The sequence below is a fragment of the Lolium rigidum genome, chromosome 6 (genome assembly GCF_022539505.1).
Source record: "Lolium rigidum isolate FL_2022 chromosome 6, APGP_CSIRO_Lrig_0.1, whole genome shotgun sequence".
In the NCBI taxonomy this organism is placed as follows: Eukaryota; Viridiplantae; Streptophyta; class Magnoliopsida; order Poales; family Poaceae; genus Lolium; species Lolium rigidum.
In genome coordinates this window covers 61,749,485-61,764,531 of record NC_061513.1, presented here as the reverse complement: position 1 = coordinate 61,764,531, position 15,047 = coordinate 61,749,485, and the positions used below count along the sequence as shown (strand labels likewise).

At 45.4% G+C, this 15,047-nt stretch overlaps 1 protein-coding gene across 2 annotated transcripts; it reads right to left on the bottom strand.

The window, feature by feature from the left end:
- Positions 1–10,469: 10,469 nt before the first annotated feature.
- On the bottom strand, positions 10,470–13,608 carry LOC124661973. Of its 2 annotated transcripts, none has more exons than XR_006990341.1 (5): positions 12,470–13,607; positions 12,077–12,246; positions 11,898–11,993; positions 10,908–10,988; positions 10,470–10,754 (listed from the first exon to the last, which is right to left on the bottom strand). XR_006990341.1 is itself a non-coding variant. In XM_047199865.1 (5 exons), exons 2-5 carry the CDS (start codon positions 12,169–12,171, stop codon positions 10,716–10,718), a joined length of 324 nt encoding a protein of 107 aa, XP_047055821.1. In that variant the 5' UTR covers positions 12,172–12,246; positions 12,470–13,608; the 3' UTR covers positions 10,470–10,715. The 2 variants fall into 2 exon arrangements, 1 of the variants encoding a protein (XP_047055821.1); XM_047199865.1 differs by having other exon boundaries at positions 12,064–12,246; positions 12,470–13,608.
- Positions 13,609–15,047: the final 1,439 nt, after the last annotated feature.

Sequence of the window (15,047 nt, the reverse complement as noted above, 5' to 3'; positions counted from 1 at the left end):
ACTTCCAAATTCCAAATATGTTCCCAAACTTGGTTATTTCTAGCAGCTCCTTGTCCATCTTGTCCATCTGTTTTGCGGACTCTAGTCCCAAATTGATGTTCCCATTCTGTATAATACGTCGATCGAACTGTGAACGTATGTGTCCTTGTATTATTCCACGCAACGAAGTCTTCATTCGGTGAGTCGCTGATTATCTCTGATTATTTCTTCATCCCACTCGCCAGTAATAGGGTTTAGGAGTTCATCAAATGTTTGGAGAATGCTTTGGCCCTTCCTTGACAGAACCTTCTGATACGTCTCGAACGTATCTATAATTTCTTATGTTCCATGCTAGTATATGACAATACTCACATGTTTTATATACACTTTACATCATTTTGATGCATTTTCCGGCACTAACCTATTAACAAGATGCCGAAGCGCCAGTTCCTGATTTCTGCTGTTTTTGGTTTCAGAAATCCTACACAGGAAATTATTCTCGGAATTGGACGAAACAAAAGCCCACGGTCTTATTTTCCACGGAGCCTTCCAGAACACCGAAGAGGAGACGAAGAGGGGACGCGAGGCGGCCACACCATAGGGGGGCGCGGCCCCACCCCTGGTCGCGCCGCCATATGGGGTGGGCCCCTCGGGCGCCCCCCGACTCTGCCCCTTCGCCTATTTATTCTCTCAGTCGCGAAAACCCTAGTAGCAAGAGCCACGATACGAGAAAAGTTCCAGAGACGCCGCCGTCGTCAACCCTACCTCGGGGAGTTCAGAAGATCGCCTCCGGCACCCTGTCGGAGAGGGTAATCATCACCGGAGGGCTCTACATCACCATGCCCACCTCCGGACTGATGCGTGAGTAGTTCATCCTTGGACTACAGGTCCATAGCAGTAGCTAGATGGTTGTCTTCTCCTCTTGTGCTATCATGTTTAGATCTTTGTGAGCTGCCTATCATGATCAAGATCATCTATTTGTAATGCTACATATTGTGTTTGTTGGGATCCGATGAATATGGAATACTATGTCAAGTTGATTATTGATCTATCATATATGTGTTGTTTATGATCTTGCATGCTCTCCGTTGCTAGTAGAGGCTCTGGCCAAGTTGATACTTGTGACTCCAAGAGGGAGTATTTATGATCGATAGTGGGTTCATGCCTCCATTGAATCTGGGACAGTGACAATGAAAGTTCTAAGGTTGTGGATGTGCTCGTTGCCACTAGGGATAAAACATCAATGCTTTGTCTAAGGATATTTGTGTTGATTACATTACGCACAATACTTAATGCAATTGCCTCGTTGTTTGCAACTTAATACCGGAAGGGGTGCGGATGCTAACCCGAAGGTGGACTTTTAGGCATAGATGCATGCTGGATAGCGGTCTATGTTCTTTGTCGTAATGCCCTAAGTAAATCTCATAGTAGTCATCATGATATGTATATGTTTCTCTATTCTGTCAATTGCCCAACTGTAATTTGTTCACCCAACATGCTATTTATCTTATTGGTGAGACACCACTAGTGAACTGTGGACCCCGGTCCATTCTTTTACATCTGAAATACAATCTACTGCAATCATTGTTCTCTGTTTTTTTCTACAAGCAAACATAATTCTCCACACCATACGTTTAATCCTTTGTTTACAGCAAGCCGGTGAGATTGACAACATCACTGTTAAGTTGGGGCAAAGTATTTTGATTGTGTTGTGCAGGTTCCACGTTGGCGCCGGAATCCCTGGTGGCGCCGCACTACACTCCTTCACCAACAACCTTCACGTGGCCTTCATCTCCTACTGGTTCGATAACCTTGGTTTCTTACTGAGGAAAAACTTGCTGTTGTACGCATCACACCTTCCTCTTGGGGTTCTGATACGTCTCAAACATATCTATAATTTCTTATGTTCCATGCTACTTTTATGATGATACTCACATGTTTTATACACATTATATGTCATTATTATGCATTTTCCGGAACTAACCTATTAACGAGATGCCGAAGTGCCAGTTCCTGTTTTCTGCTGTTTTTGGTTTCAGAAATCCTAGTAAGGAAATATTCTCGGAATCGGACGAAATCAACGCCCGACATCTTAGAATTCCACGAAGCTTCCAGAACACCCGAGAGCCACCAGAGGAGAGCCACAGGGGGCCCACACATGGGGCTGGCGCGGCCCGGGAGAGGGCGCGCCCCTATTGTGTGGCGGCTCCGTACCCCCTCCGACTCCGCCTCTTCGCCTATTTAAAGGTCCCTGACCTAAATCTTCGATACGGAAAAGCCACGGTACGAGAAACCTTCCAGAGCCGCCGCCATCGCGAAGCCAAGATCTGGGGGACAGAAGTCTCTGTTCCGGCACGCCGCCGGGACGGGGAAGTGCCCCCGGAAGGCATCTCCATCGACACCACCGCCATCTCCATCAACGCTGCTGTCTCCCATGAGGAGGGAGTAGTTCTCCATCGAGGCTAAGGGCTGTACCGGTAGCTATGTGGTTAATCTCTCTCCATGTACTTCAATACAATGATCTCATGAGCTGCCTTACATGATTGAGATCCATATGATGAGCTTGTAATCTAGATGTCGTTATGCTATTCAAGTGGATTTTACTTATGTGATCTCCGGAGACTCCTTGTCCCACGTGTGTAAAGGTGACAGTGTGTGCACCGTGTGGGTCTCTTAGGCTATATTTCACAGAATACTTATTCACTGAGTTATGATTTGAGTTGGATGTCTCTATGAAATTATGGTGTGTTAGTACCTCCTATGAATGCTCACAGTGACAGCGTGGGGTGTTTATTAGTACTTGGGAATACATCTTTAAGGTTTGCCTACATGATGAATTAGTGTTCGTTATCTTGCCAGAGAGTAATTCAGAATAGCATAGTGAAGTGCTTATTTATATCCAATTATGATTACAATGTTGAGAGTGTCCACTAGTGAAAGTATGATCATTAGGCCTTGTTTCCAAATACTGCAATCATCGCTTATTTACTGTTTTACTGCATCTTTACTTCCTGCAATATTAATACCATCAACTGCACGCCAGCAAGCTATTTTCTGGCGTCGTTACTACTGCTCATATTCATTCATACCACTTGTATTTCACTATCTCTTCGCCGAACTAGTGCACCTATACATCTGACAAGTGTATTAGGTGTGTTGGGGACACAAGAGACTTCTTGTATCGTGATTGCAGGGTTGCTTGAGAGGGATATCTTTGTCATCTACCTCCCTGAGTTCGATAAACCTTGGGTGATCCACTTAAGGGAAAACTTGCTGCTGTTCTACAAACCTCTGCTCTTGGAGGCCCAACACTGTCTACAGGAATAGAAGCGTGCGTAGACATCAGGTTCCCAACGGACGTGTGCTTTACCGTCACAAGCACCTTCCTTGATTTATTATCCGAAATCCAATGATCCTCCTATATATTTATTTGACTTCCATTGCCCACTCTTCATATATGCCCACGTTTGAATGTTTGTAAGCTCGCAACAATGCTGCGCCAAGAATAAGAGGACCCTGTTTAGGACCTGCTTTTAAGATGTCTCCATGCAGATAATATTTCGCCTTCAAGACTTGGGTGCATAAAGAGTAAGGATTTATAACCAAACGCCAGACTTGCTTGGCTACCATAGCCAAGTTGAAAGAATAGAGGTCTCTGAAACCCATTCCCCAATCTTCTTCGGGATACACATTCTCCACCAAGCAAACCAATGAAGTTTCTTTTGTTCTTCCGTATCACCCCACAACATTGCATCATTCATCTCTTTGCATAGACTTTTTGGGATTTTAAAAAACCCCATAGCATAGACTGTAATTGATTGAATTATTGCTATTAATAAGATTTCCTTACCACCCAGTGACAAGATTTTTTCTTTCCAACCTTTGAGTCTCTCAATAATTCTTTCAAGGAGATACAAGAAACTTACACTTTTGTCTAGACCAATCATAGATGGTAGACCCAAATACTTTTCAGCTATTGCCTCTGTCATAATATTTAGTTTTGTACATATATCTGCCCTTGAATCTACATCAACATTGGGGCTAAAATAGATGCTGCATTTTGACTCACTTACCATCTGTCCTGAACTTGCACAATACTCTTCCAGTACTTGTCTCAATGAGGTTGCATTAGTCATATCTGCTCGCATAAGTATTAGGGAATCATCAGCAAAGAGTAAATGAGATACTGAAGGTGCATTCCTGCACACCCTAACACCTTCAATGCCACGAACCTCCTCTTTATGAGCCAATAAACTAGAAAGATCTTCTCACATAGAAGGAACAAATAAGGAGACAACGGATCCCCCTGACGGAGACCCCTGCTTGGAGAAAAACCATTTGTTTCTTGATCATTATATCTAACCTTATATTTGACAGACCTTATACACTCCATGATGAGGCCGACAAAATCAGGATGAAACCCCAGACGGATCATCATTCTCTCAAGAAAAATCCACTCAACTCGATCATAAGCTTTATTCATATCCAGCTTATCTGCACAATAACCCTTCTTCCCTATCTTTTTATTTTTGATACAATGCATACTTTCATAAGCAATGAGGATATTATCAGTAATTAACCGACCAGGAACAAAAGGACTTTGAACATTAGAAATAACTTCATCCAAGATAACCTTAAGTCTTAGGGCAATCATTTTTTATATTACCTTGTACAATACATTGCATAGGCTTATAGGTCTGAATTGAGATATTTTCTCCGGGGAATCCACCTTTGGAATTAAGAAAATTACTGTATCATTCCAACCCTCTGGAATTGATTTGTTATTTATAGCATCCAGAACTTCTTTCACAATTGAATCCCCAAAAATACCCCAGCATTTCTTGAATTTTTTTTGCATGTAAACCATCGAGCTTTGGTGTCTCCAACAGAAAACAAAGCCTTCTTCACTTCCTCTAGAGTATAATCTGCTCTAAGATTGCTGTTCATCCGATCAGAGACTTTGGGAATCACTTTAGATAACAACACAGGATCAGGTTCGTCTACTTCCGTAGCAAATAGGCCTGCAAAATAACCAGAAATAAGCGGATTTAAATATGTTGTTCCCTCAATAGAATTCCCATTATCATCAAGTAACTTCTTTATGCGATTTTTCTTCCTCCTTGCGGATGTAGCATTATGAAAATAACTCGTGTTTCTGTCTCCGTACTGCAGCCAATTAACTCTACTCCTCTGTGCCCAGTGCATCTCTTCCATCTCAAGTAACTTTTCAATTTCCTCTGCTAGCTCCCTCTGACGAGCTAGGTTCTCCGGTGGTAGAGATTGGCGCACTACATTTTCGAGCTCACGTTGTGTTTTCCTCAACGAGTTTGTTGTTCTTTTCAGAACTGACTTATCCCACCTGTGTAAGTGGTCATGAACTTTTGCCAGTTTCTCCGCCAATGGGAGGTTTAAATTCAGTGGATCGCTCAAGTCCCATGCACCTTGCACAATGTCCATAAAAAATTTCTCCTTCAACCACCGTTCTTCAAAACGTAGAACAGATGGCCCTCGAGCTTCCTCCACGATTGGCTCTTCAAAACACATCAGAATCAGTATGTGGTCAGATCTATAGTAATCCAAGTGATGAAGACATGCATCAGGAAACTTGGTGCTCCATGCATCATTCGACAGAGCCCGGTCCAACCTCTCTCTAATGTTCCCTCGCTGCCAGGTGAATTTATCTCCTATATAGCCCACACCCACCAGATTACAATCATCAATCGCATCTCTAAAAGCTTGCATACAATGAGCGGGTCTAGCTCTCCCTCCTTCTTTCTCAAACTGGTACAGAATATCATTAAGATCCCCCATCACTAACCAGGGCATATCAGATGTCAGGCTTAATTCTCTTAATCTCTGCCAGGTAAGGTGTTTATTTTCCCACCTCGGTTCACCATACATACCAGTAAACCGCCATACATTCTCTTGCCCAACCCCAATCACCACATCTATAAATTTCCCGGTTCTGTCTCTCACAGAAAGCACCACCTCCTTCTTCCAGCGTAATTGTCTCCTAAGCATCTCTGCTGGAAACAACTCAAGATGAGTCTCCAACAGAAATACAATGCCAGGGCTCCTTCGACTGATAACATCGAGCAGGGCCCTAATTGCCGCAGCCTTTTTGAGGCCCACGACAATTCCAACTTAAGAGTTTCATTGCTCCCGGACAACCTCCATCCCGGAGGCCACCGATAAAGGGTTTGTTAAATCTCCACTTCCACCTGCAACTTAATCCTTCCTTGTTCTCTTTGGAGGTTGAGTCTTGCCAGGAGTAGTCTCCACGTTTTTCCCATCCATAGTAGCTCCATTATCAAATTTCCCAATTATATCGGAAACTTTGTTTCCCGGACAGTAATCAACAAAGTACCTTCGTTAGAATCTGACTCATCAAAATTTAAGCGCTTCCTAGGGTTGACACCCTCTTCCAAATTAGTTTCTCCCAAGGTAGATTTACCTATGTCATCACTCCTCCAGTCTTGTTTTCCCCAGGCTGCATTTTGTTCACTCATTCTTCCTTTTCCTCTTCCCATGAACGGAGCGCGCCCTGGAAAGCTGCGGCCTCCTCCTCTTCCTCTACCCAGGCCTCGGCCACCTCCAGTATAAAATCACCCCATTCGAAATTGGACTCATCGTGGACTCCATCACCACACTCCTCATGCCAATGTCCAAGGTGACCGCAGTTGTGACAGAAAGTCGGTAGTTTCTCATACTTGACTTGATACCACTCCTTCTGTTTATCTTTGGTCACCGAGACGAATCTAGTAAGCTTCTTATTCACATCAATTCTCACCTGGAGCCTTACAAATTCCCCCACATATCCAGCCAGCAATTTAACTTGCATTTCCTTAATCTCCCCCATGTTCCTGCATATACCACGAGTAACAGGCTCCTTCAACAGCATGTCCGGCAGTTTAAGTACATGAGCCCAGACCGTGATTTTATCAAGAACCACCGATATAGGGTTTGAAAATCCGTCATATTCTTCCATCATTACTGCCTGGTTTCGGAAGACCCAGGGACTTGCTTCATCGCTTTATTCCAATCACCGAGACACGCGAATTGAATCGTAAACAGGTTGTCTTTGATCTTCCTCCACGTAACATCATGGGCTGAGTTCCATGCCGATCGCATATCCACAAACAGCGCACTAGGGCTAAAACCACGATTAGTGTGTACCTTCGCAATGGCCAACCACTTCGCCTTCTCATCCGGCTCCTTCACCTCATCCTCCCAGACGAAACCCGCGTCCTCTTCTTCTTCTAGGTTAAGCCGCCCTAGAAGATCCTCCACAGAAGTCCTAGAGCCACTGGTGGCACCCGACGATGTTTCTTTTCCGGGAACAACATGCGGATCTGCTTCCCTCTCATCACCCATCTCCCCTGCGGAGTCCTTCGATGATGCCATGCGTAATGGCAGAAGATCATGGACTCTCTACGGCGTCGCCGTCGGAGGACAAAAAAACCCTAGATATCACGCTAGGGGACCGATATATTTCTCTATTAGGAAGCTCAAGATACTTGAAAGAAAACGAGGTGCGAGTCCCCGGAATGGAGTTAATGGCACCCGCGGTCACACAACTTGTCCCGCATGTGCACTTAAGTCACACATGGTGCAAAACAAACTAACCGATCACACAACTTGTGAAATATGTGCACATTGGGTCACAAACGGTTTGATGTCCGGCTTTTGGCAAAAACCGGTCACGCGCGAGCCACGTGAGGTGCGTGGTTCAGTCAAATTTTACACAGAACCGATCATGCGCTATTTTAGAACATGTTTATTCCAAACACAATTATTTTAGGTTGTCAATTGACTCTCCTTTTGATGTCAAACATGACCAAACTGGATTGCGTTGAACGGAGAAGAAAAAATTAGGGGGGTTTGCGTAAATTTTGTCTGCCGCGTCTACCTCACGTGGCCTGCGCGTGACTGGTTTTTTTGTACCAAAAACCAGACATCAAACCGTTTTGTGACCGGGGATGCACACGGTTTCGCAAATTGTGTGACCAATTTGTTCGTTTTGCTTAAGCGCACATACAGAACAAGTTGTGTGACCGTGCATGCCATTAACTCCCCCGGAATGCCTACAACGCGGCGTCCGGTCGCGTCCGGCCGCTTGGCTGCTCGTCTCCCTTGGGCCCACCTGTCAGTGACCGGGGAGGCTTATTAAATGTGGACTGGAGGGGATCTATCCCTCCAGTCCAGTCCCCACTCCACTCCCCGAGCGCAACCACCGCCATGGCCCCTAAGCGACGGTTCGCTCCCGGAGCCAATGACGACGAGGCCAGCAGCAGCCGCCATCCGCCACCGGCTCTACGGGCCGGAGGGAACCATGGCGGCCTCCACATCGGAGAGGCCGCCCGCGGTGGCGCGGCATTGCCGCAACCGGCGCCGCTGCTGCTGCAGCCCAAGCCGGTGTCCTCGGAGGAGGACCCCGACCTCCGAGCCGCTCTCATCATCTCGGTGGCGGAGGAGGAAGCGAAATGGCCGCAACTCCAAGCGGCCATTCGCACCTCCGCGATGGAGGAGGAGGCCCGGCAGGCGGTCGAGGACGCCGAGGCCTGTGAGCTCTTCGCCTAGGCCCGCCGGGAGGTGGAAGAGACGCGGCGGCGCGAGGAGGCCCGGCTCCGCCGCGAGGAGCAGCAGCGGCAGGAGGCCAGGCGCCGCGCGGAGGAGGGGAGGCGCCAGCAGGCCAGGCGCCTCGCCTGGCAGGAGAGGAAGGTGCAGCTTTGTGCTGCTGCGGCGGAGCAGCGGCCGGCTCCGGACCCCCACTCCGCCTGGGAGGAGGCCCTGTGGTCTCCGTGGCCGGAGTCCCCGGCGCGGTCGAGCCACAACAGTGCCTCGCCGCCCGGGGACGTCGTCGACGCCGACGTCGACGACGCCCACGCGGACTAGGCGGCGCACCGGCGCCCACCGCGTCGTCGACCAAACCCTAGCATAGGGTTTTTAGATTAAATTTAAAGCCCATATAGAGGGCTTCTTTTGTTAGTTTATTTGCCCAAAATAGGGCTATGTACAAATTTGCCCAAAATAGGGCATATGCTTAATCAAATTTCGTTTAAATTTGCATTTTAAATTTATTTTTTCCTATTTCTTCGAATATGCGGTGCGTCCGCGCGTTGGGCGCAGCGTGCGACCCAAACGGACACGCGGACGCGGGCCGCTGTCCGGGTGTCCGCTCGGCCACCCAAACGACCCAAAACGGACGACCGTCTGTTTGGGTCGCTCGGTTGGAGATGCTCTTAGCTACTCTAATCTATCTTGACGGACAAGAAAAAAATCAAGACCCCAACAACGCAGCAGTGGAGTATGCATGCATGCATGCATGGGCAGTTTGGATATCGTTTGAGATTGATTTTTTTCCGATTGCGCAAATTACGAGATGAAAACAAACTCGACCTCGCAAAATCCTCACAGCAAGGGACCAAGGTCAGTTTGCTTACTAGTAGGAGGAGTCCACGCGTGGTACGCACTACTCCAGCGCGCTCTCGCGCCATATAAAGAGTGACTGCCGCCGCCCTCCCCAATCCCCACCCACAAGTACAACACCGGGAGATCGACTCTCATCGATTAGATCTCTCTATCTTCCCACACACACACCGCCACAAGCAAACCCTAGATAGCACCGTCGTTGCTCTCGAGCTCGGTGCCAATGGCCGCCGACGATTCTGCCGATCAGTCCCGCTCCAGCCGCCGCCGTCGCTCCGACCACGAGGAGGGAGACGAGATCGAGGAGGGCGAGTTCGTTGCCGGCTCCGACGACTACCGCTACGTGCTCCAGCATCGACGCGACGACGTCCATGAGGAGGGCCGGCCGCAGATTAAGCGTCAGCGCCTTGAAGGGGAGACCATCGTTGCTGTTGGTGGCGTGGGTGTGCCCTGCCTTCGCCCACGCCCTCGTGCGAGTGCGACTCGGACGGGACCATCAGCGACATCGACGCCGGTAATGACGGCGCGCCCGCACTCGCGACGTTCCACTGCCCCGTCCACTACACCACGTACCTGTACTGCAGGCATTAAAAAGTGCCGGTAAAGGCATCAAAAGTGCCGGCAAAGATTTTTCGAGGCATAAAAAAAAGTGCTGCATTTACTAATGTCGTAGAAAACCTTTGCCGGCACTTTTCCAAAAATGCCGCTGAAAATATTCCTGGCATCTATAAAAGTGCCAGCATTTCTATTACTGGCATCTAAAAAAGTGCTGCCAAATCTTATTCTGGCATCTACAGAAGTGTCGGCATTCCTATTACTGGCATCTAAAAAAGTGCCACTAAATCTTTTTCTGGCATTTTCTGATGTGCCGCCATAGAATTTTGTTGGCACATATTTAAAGTGCCAGTAAATACAAATACAGGCTATTTTTGAATCTGCCACTATTTCCTTTTCAGGCACTTTAAAAAGTGCCAGGAATTTGTAACGAAGGCATTTTTATAAATGCCAGCAAATAGAATTCATGGCAGAATCTAGTGCTTCCAAATGGACCTAGAGGCACATTTCTGCAGCAAATAGTTTCCAACTAATGATAATTATGCAAGCAATATGTTCCAGCATATTACAACATGTTCTGCAACAAATAATACACTGCAATGGCAAGTACCAACATGTTCTGCAAGCAACATGTTCCAGCATCACAAATAAAGGCAAATCTGAACATGTTCCAGCAACAGTCATTTGCATCAGCCACCAACCTCTCTTTGTCTTTGACGCTGCATGATACTAATAGCCCAGGCCATGATGTATCATGGTAGAAGAAATCCAGCTTCCCTCAAAAGGAATAGCTGTCAAAGATCAACAATTAGACAAATGTACAACGAAGGACTAAACACACGACATCAGATGTGAACCAAATGCTAGCCACAAAGATTAGAACTAGTCTAAATGATAACACCAACATGCAATAGTAAGTAGTCCATTAAAAATTTAATATATACCGAGAAAATAGAAGAAGCATCATCTTCATCATCGCTACTAGTGATGGTTAGTGTGTGCCTCAAGAGCAGAAGAGCCATTAGCTGGATGAAGAGAAAAGGATAAATATAAGATTAAGTCAGATAACATCGTAATACAAGACCAGCAACAAAATCTACATCATCAAAAAGTATGCCACATCCATGTTTTCTGAGCTACTATAAGAAATTTTAGAGAAAGAATAAATATAAGATTAAGCCAGATAACATCGTAGTGTATTCTGGCTATATAAATATATTGTAATGAAATAATATTATATTAGCAAAGAATGGCATAATATAAACGATGTCTACTATTTTTTTACATAGTTTTTAACCTACAAACATAGATTATGGCCTGACCCAGAAGTGATCTTATGCCTTCTCACTTTCTAATAAGCAGGATAATTTTAAATTGTCACGCATCATGCCACAAAAGGAACATGTGCTTCTACTCAGGTAAGTGCTAATATTTGTACAATTTCTACCAGATGATTGGCTCAATAGCTAATAGCCTAACATGGGAATACACATCACATTCATTACTACTCTCGTGCAACAGTAATTGATATTATCAAGTCAGACCACCTACAACAGTCCATTGGGTACAGCAGTGTTCCACAGGTAAATGTGAAAAATTGGACACTTCATGCTTGGAATTCATGATATGAATAACTTGTAGCACTTGAAACTAAGACAGTCAATGTTCTGCAACAAGTTGAATTATCACTCTACCTGGTAATAGACAGTTGTAACAACTATGTAATAGCACCAACTGCACACATTTTGACCAATACTAGAAGCATGACTCTAACTGGGTTTCATAAGAGTAACCAGGAGAGAAGATATCCAGTTTTAGATCGAAATGCTTCACTAAATGTATGAATGGCTAAATACTCAGCTCAGTCCTCAGTTCAAATGCTACAGAAGTAACCCAGTTTTCGGTCTGGTAACTGGAACCCGGAGAGTTCTCACCTTCACCTTCTCCACAGCAGGCCGACACTTCAGGTGCGAGGCCTCGATGGTCGGCATGAGCAGCACTATTCCCACCCCTCCGGTGAGTGCGTACACCTAGGCACGCGCAAAATCCATTAGCGTTGGGAGAGCAGCCAAAACGAGCAGCAGAGAGCAGGAAGCAGACGGGATGGCGATACTTCGCGCGAGACGCCATCGGGCTTGCGCCGCGGCTTCTTGTCCTGGGCGATGGGAAGGAGTTCTTCTGGAGCCCGAAGATGTCCTTCGCGTCCATGGAGACGGTCGGAGGAAGAGGAGCAGGACGCCGGAGGGGTTAGGGTTTCCTGTGTCGTCTCGTATGATGCGGCCCCTGGCGATGATATCATGTGAATATGTCATGTGTTAAATCGTCTCTGAATCTCAGTATCCATAAGGACAAAACTGAATGGTGAATCTGTGAATGTGTATACAAAACTGAACTCTGATTAAAAAAAAGGGCAAAGCTAACAAAGGACCGACTCCTGAAAACACATATACATAAAGTTCCTAACAATAATTTTCTAAACACCAATAAGTATAGCGTTCTCTCGTACTTTTTAAAAGGAATAACGGTGTGACCAACAGGGCATCAAACAAGACCCAAGCATTCCAGGTAACCTGTTGGATATAGAAGGAGAATATCAGATATACCAGTGACAAGTGCTGTAATATTTGTGCCAAGATATTTAGAAATTTAAAAAAGCGACATGCTAGGCAGGCAAAATCCACCTATTTATTCTAGTAGAAGGGAAAAATGGTAACTACCACATTTCTCACAGCTATTTATTTACTGACGATCATATTTCAATGGAGCTCAGATCTCCTAAAGATATCAGAATTCTTTTCAGCACTGTATAGGCATTTATCAGCATGAATGTTTGCATGACTTCAGTCTTAGTTACATTCACATGTACCTGATACTAAACCAGTAAATAACCTACAATGTGACACACAAATTTTGCATTACATTCTGTATTGGTCCTAGCAACTGGTAAGCATTTATTTCGAAAAAACAAAATTCTAATATTGCTGTTGATGATTGCACTGGAGATTAGCAAGCAAGGCATCTCTTTTGATATTGGTCTGCAATACTCTATAATGTTTGCATGACTTCAGTCTAAGTCGAATTCACGTGTACCTGATACAATCCCCAGTAAATAACCTACAATGTAACACAAAAATTCTGCACCACATTATGTATTGGGCCTCACAATAGGTAAGCATTTATTTTAAACGAACATTATTCTAACATTGGTGTTGATGGATTGTACTGGAGATGAGCAAACAAGGCATTTCTTTTGATATAGGTCTGCAGTACTCAATTGACAGTTGTAGACGATAACTGAACATGGGCTGTGTTTTATATAACATAGAAAAGCCAATGACCTATTAGTTGCGAATGTAGATTAAGAAAATTCAAGATGTACTTGCAAGAAGAATATTTAGAAATAGTTGCAATGTGTAAAACCGCAATCCTGTGAGTAGTTTCAGCTCATCTATAATAGTTGCAAGAAGAAACTGCCGACACAGAGAAGAATCACAGAGAAGAGACGACCACCGTGACGCCGCCCAACCCGCACGCCACCGTCGCAGCTCAGCAAGCACCGCATTGCCACCCCAACCCGCATGCACAGCCGCAGCTCTCAGTGAATCCCGCCGCCACAACCAAAAGAACAGGAAAGGAAGAGGAAGACCAAAGCCCGGGTAAAAAAAATCTCAAACCGACCCTGCGAGGCCTCTCCTCGCTAACACGTCAGGGACATGCGAACCCAGATGCCGAAACGCGATGACACGGAAGCGCCCGAGGTGGGACCCGCGAAAAGGACTTGCAGTGCAACGAGGGGCGCCCTCAACCCTGGGAGCTTAGTGCTCTTTAGGGATTATCTATGAACAGATACTTCCACAATCAGTCAAGGCAGCAAGTGAAACAATAGTTTATATGATGCATGTAAAGAAATGATTATTCAACACCCTGTTGTCCTAATGTTTTCACTAAACCACACAACGACTACTCATATGCTGCATGTTGTGACTAGTCTCGAGAGAACCCTTCTCCTAGAAAGTGAAATACCACAACCAAATTTGATTATGCGCGCATACAAATGCGAAACAGAAATACATTGTATAATTTTACGAGACAAATCACAATCAGAGTCTCAATCAATCGGTGATAGCATAGAAGTGTGTGAATTTACTGCAGCTAATTGTTGTGTTTTGATACTTCTAGGCTGCTACATGCCGGGTAATTAACATCACTGCCTCTAGAATAGGGACGAGCAATACCCATAAATCCATAATAGAATTTTAAGAATCTGAGAAAATTAAATCTAGCGTGACCATGATAAGAATTGCTGTCAACATGGACGGCAAGGAACTGAAATCAACAGAACAACCTAGATTATCTAGGTACAGCCTTTCTTAATAGGAAAGACTCCTCCAGACTTCTTCAAACTACACTACCAATTGCATCAGGAAAATATGGGCATGGCAGGAATAACGAAATTCCTAAATTACCTAAAAATTCTTTCATCTTGAATAGTGAATCACAAAGAGTAATCACTCATCTCTACTACTATAGTGTAGCAGTTTTGAATTTGGATTTACCACTCATTTCCCGCCAAAACAACCATGGAGTCTTCTCTACCGTTGATTTGTCATAATGGGTTAAGATCTACCGTTCATCAATCACAACATCTTAGAATCCAACGGCTAGAGTGCGCTGGATTCGCCTCTCCTGCCACACAGATCAAGTCTGGCCCGGTTCAGTTGTGTGAACCACCTAGGAGCTAGGAGAACTTTCGAGAAACACGTACAGGTTTTGAGCTGCGTGGATCTTCTGTGGGTGAGTGATATAGGATACTATTGTAGATAGCAAAAGATCCTTTAAATATAAAGAAAATCATCACATGTTATACTCCTACTGCTGTAACTTACTGACACACGGGACTCCACGATGCAACATAAAATTGAGCCACCTATCCGGCTGACGATCAACGTATGTCAAACCGTTTCTTGAGGCAGACCACCTCGCTCCCGGCGTGGACGTACGGCTCGACGGAGAAGAACCCGTGGTCCTGCCCCTGGAACTTCATGAGCTCCACCGACTTACTCATCTCCTTGCGCGGTTGAGCC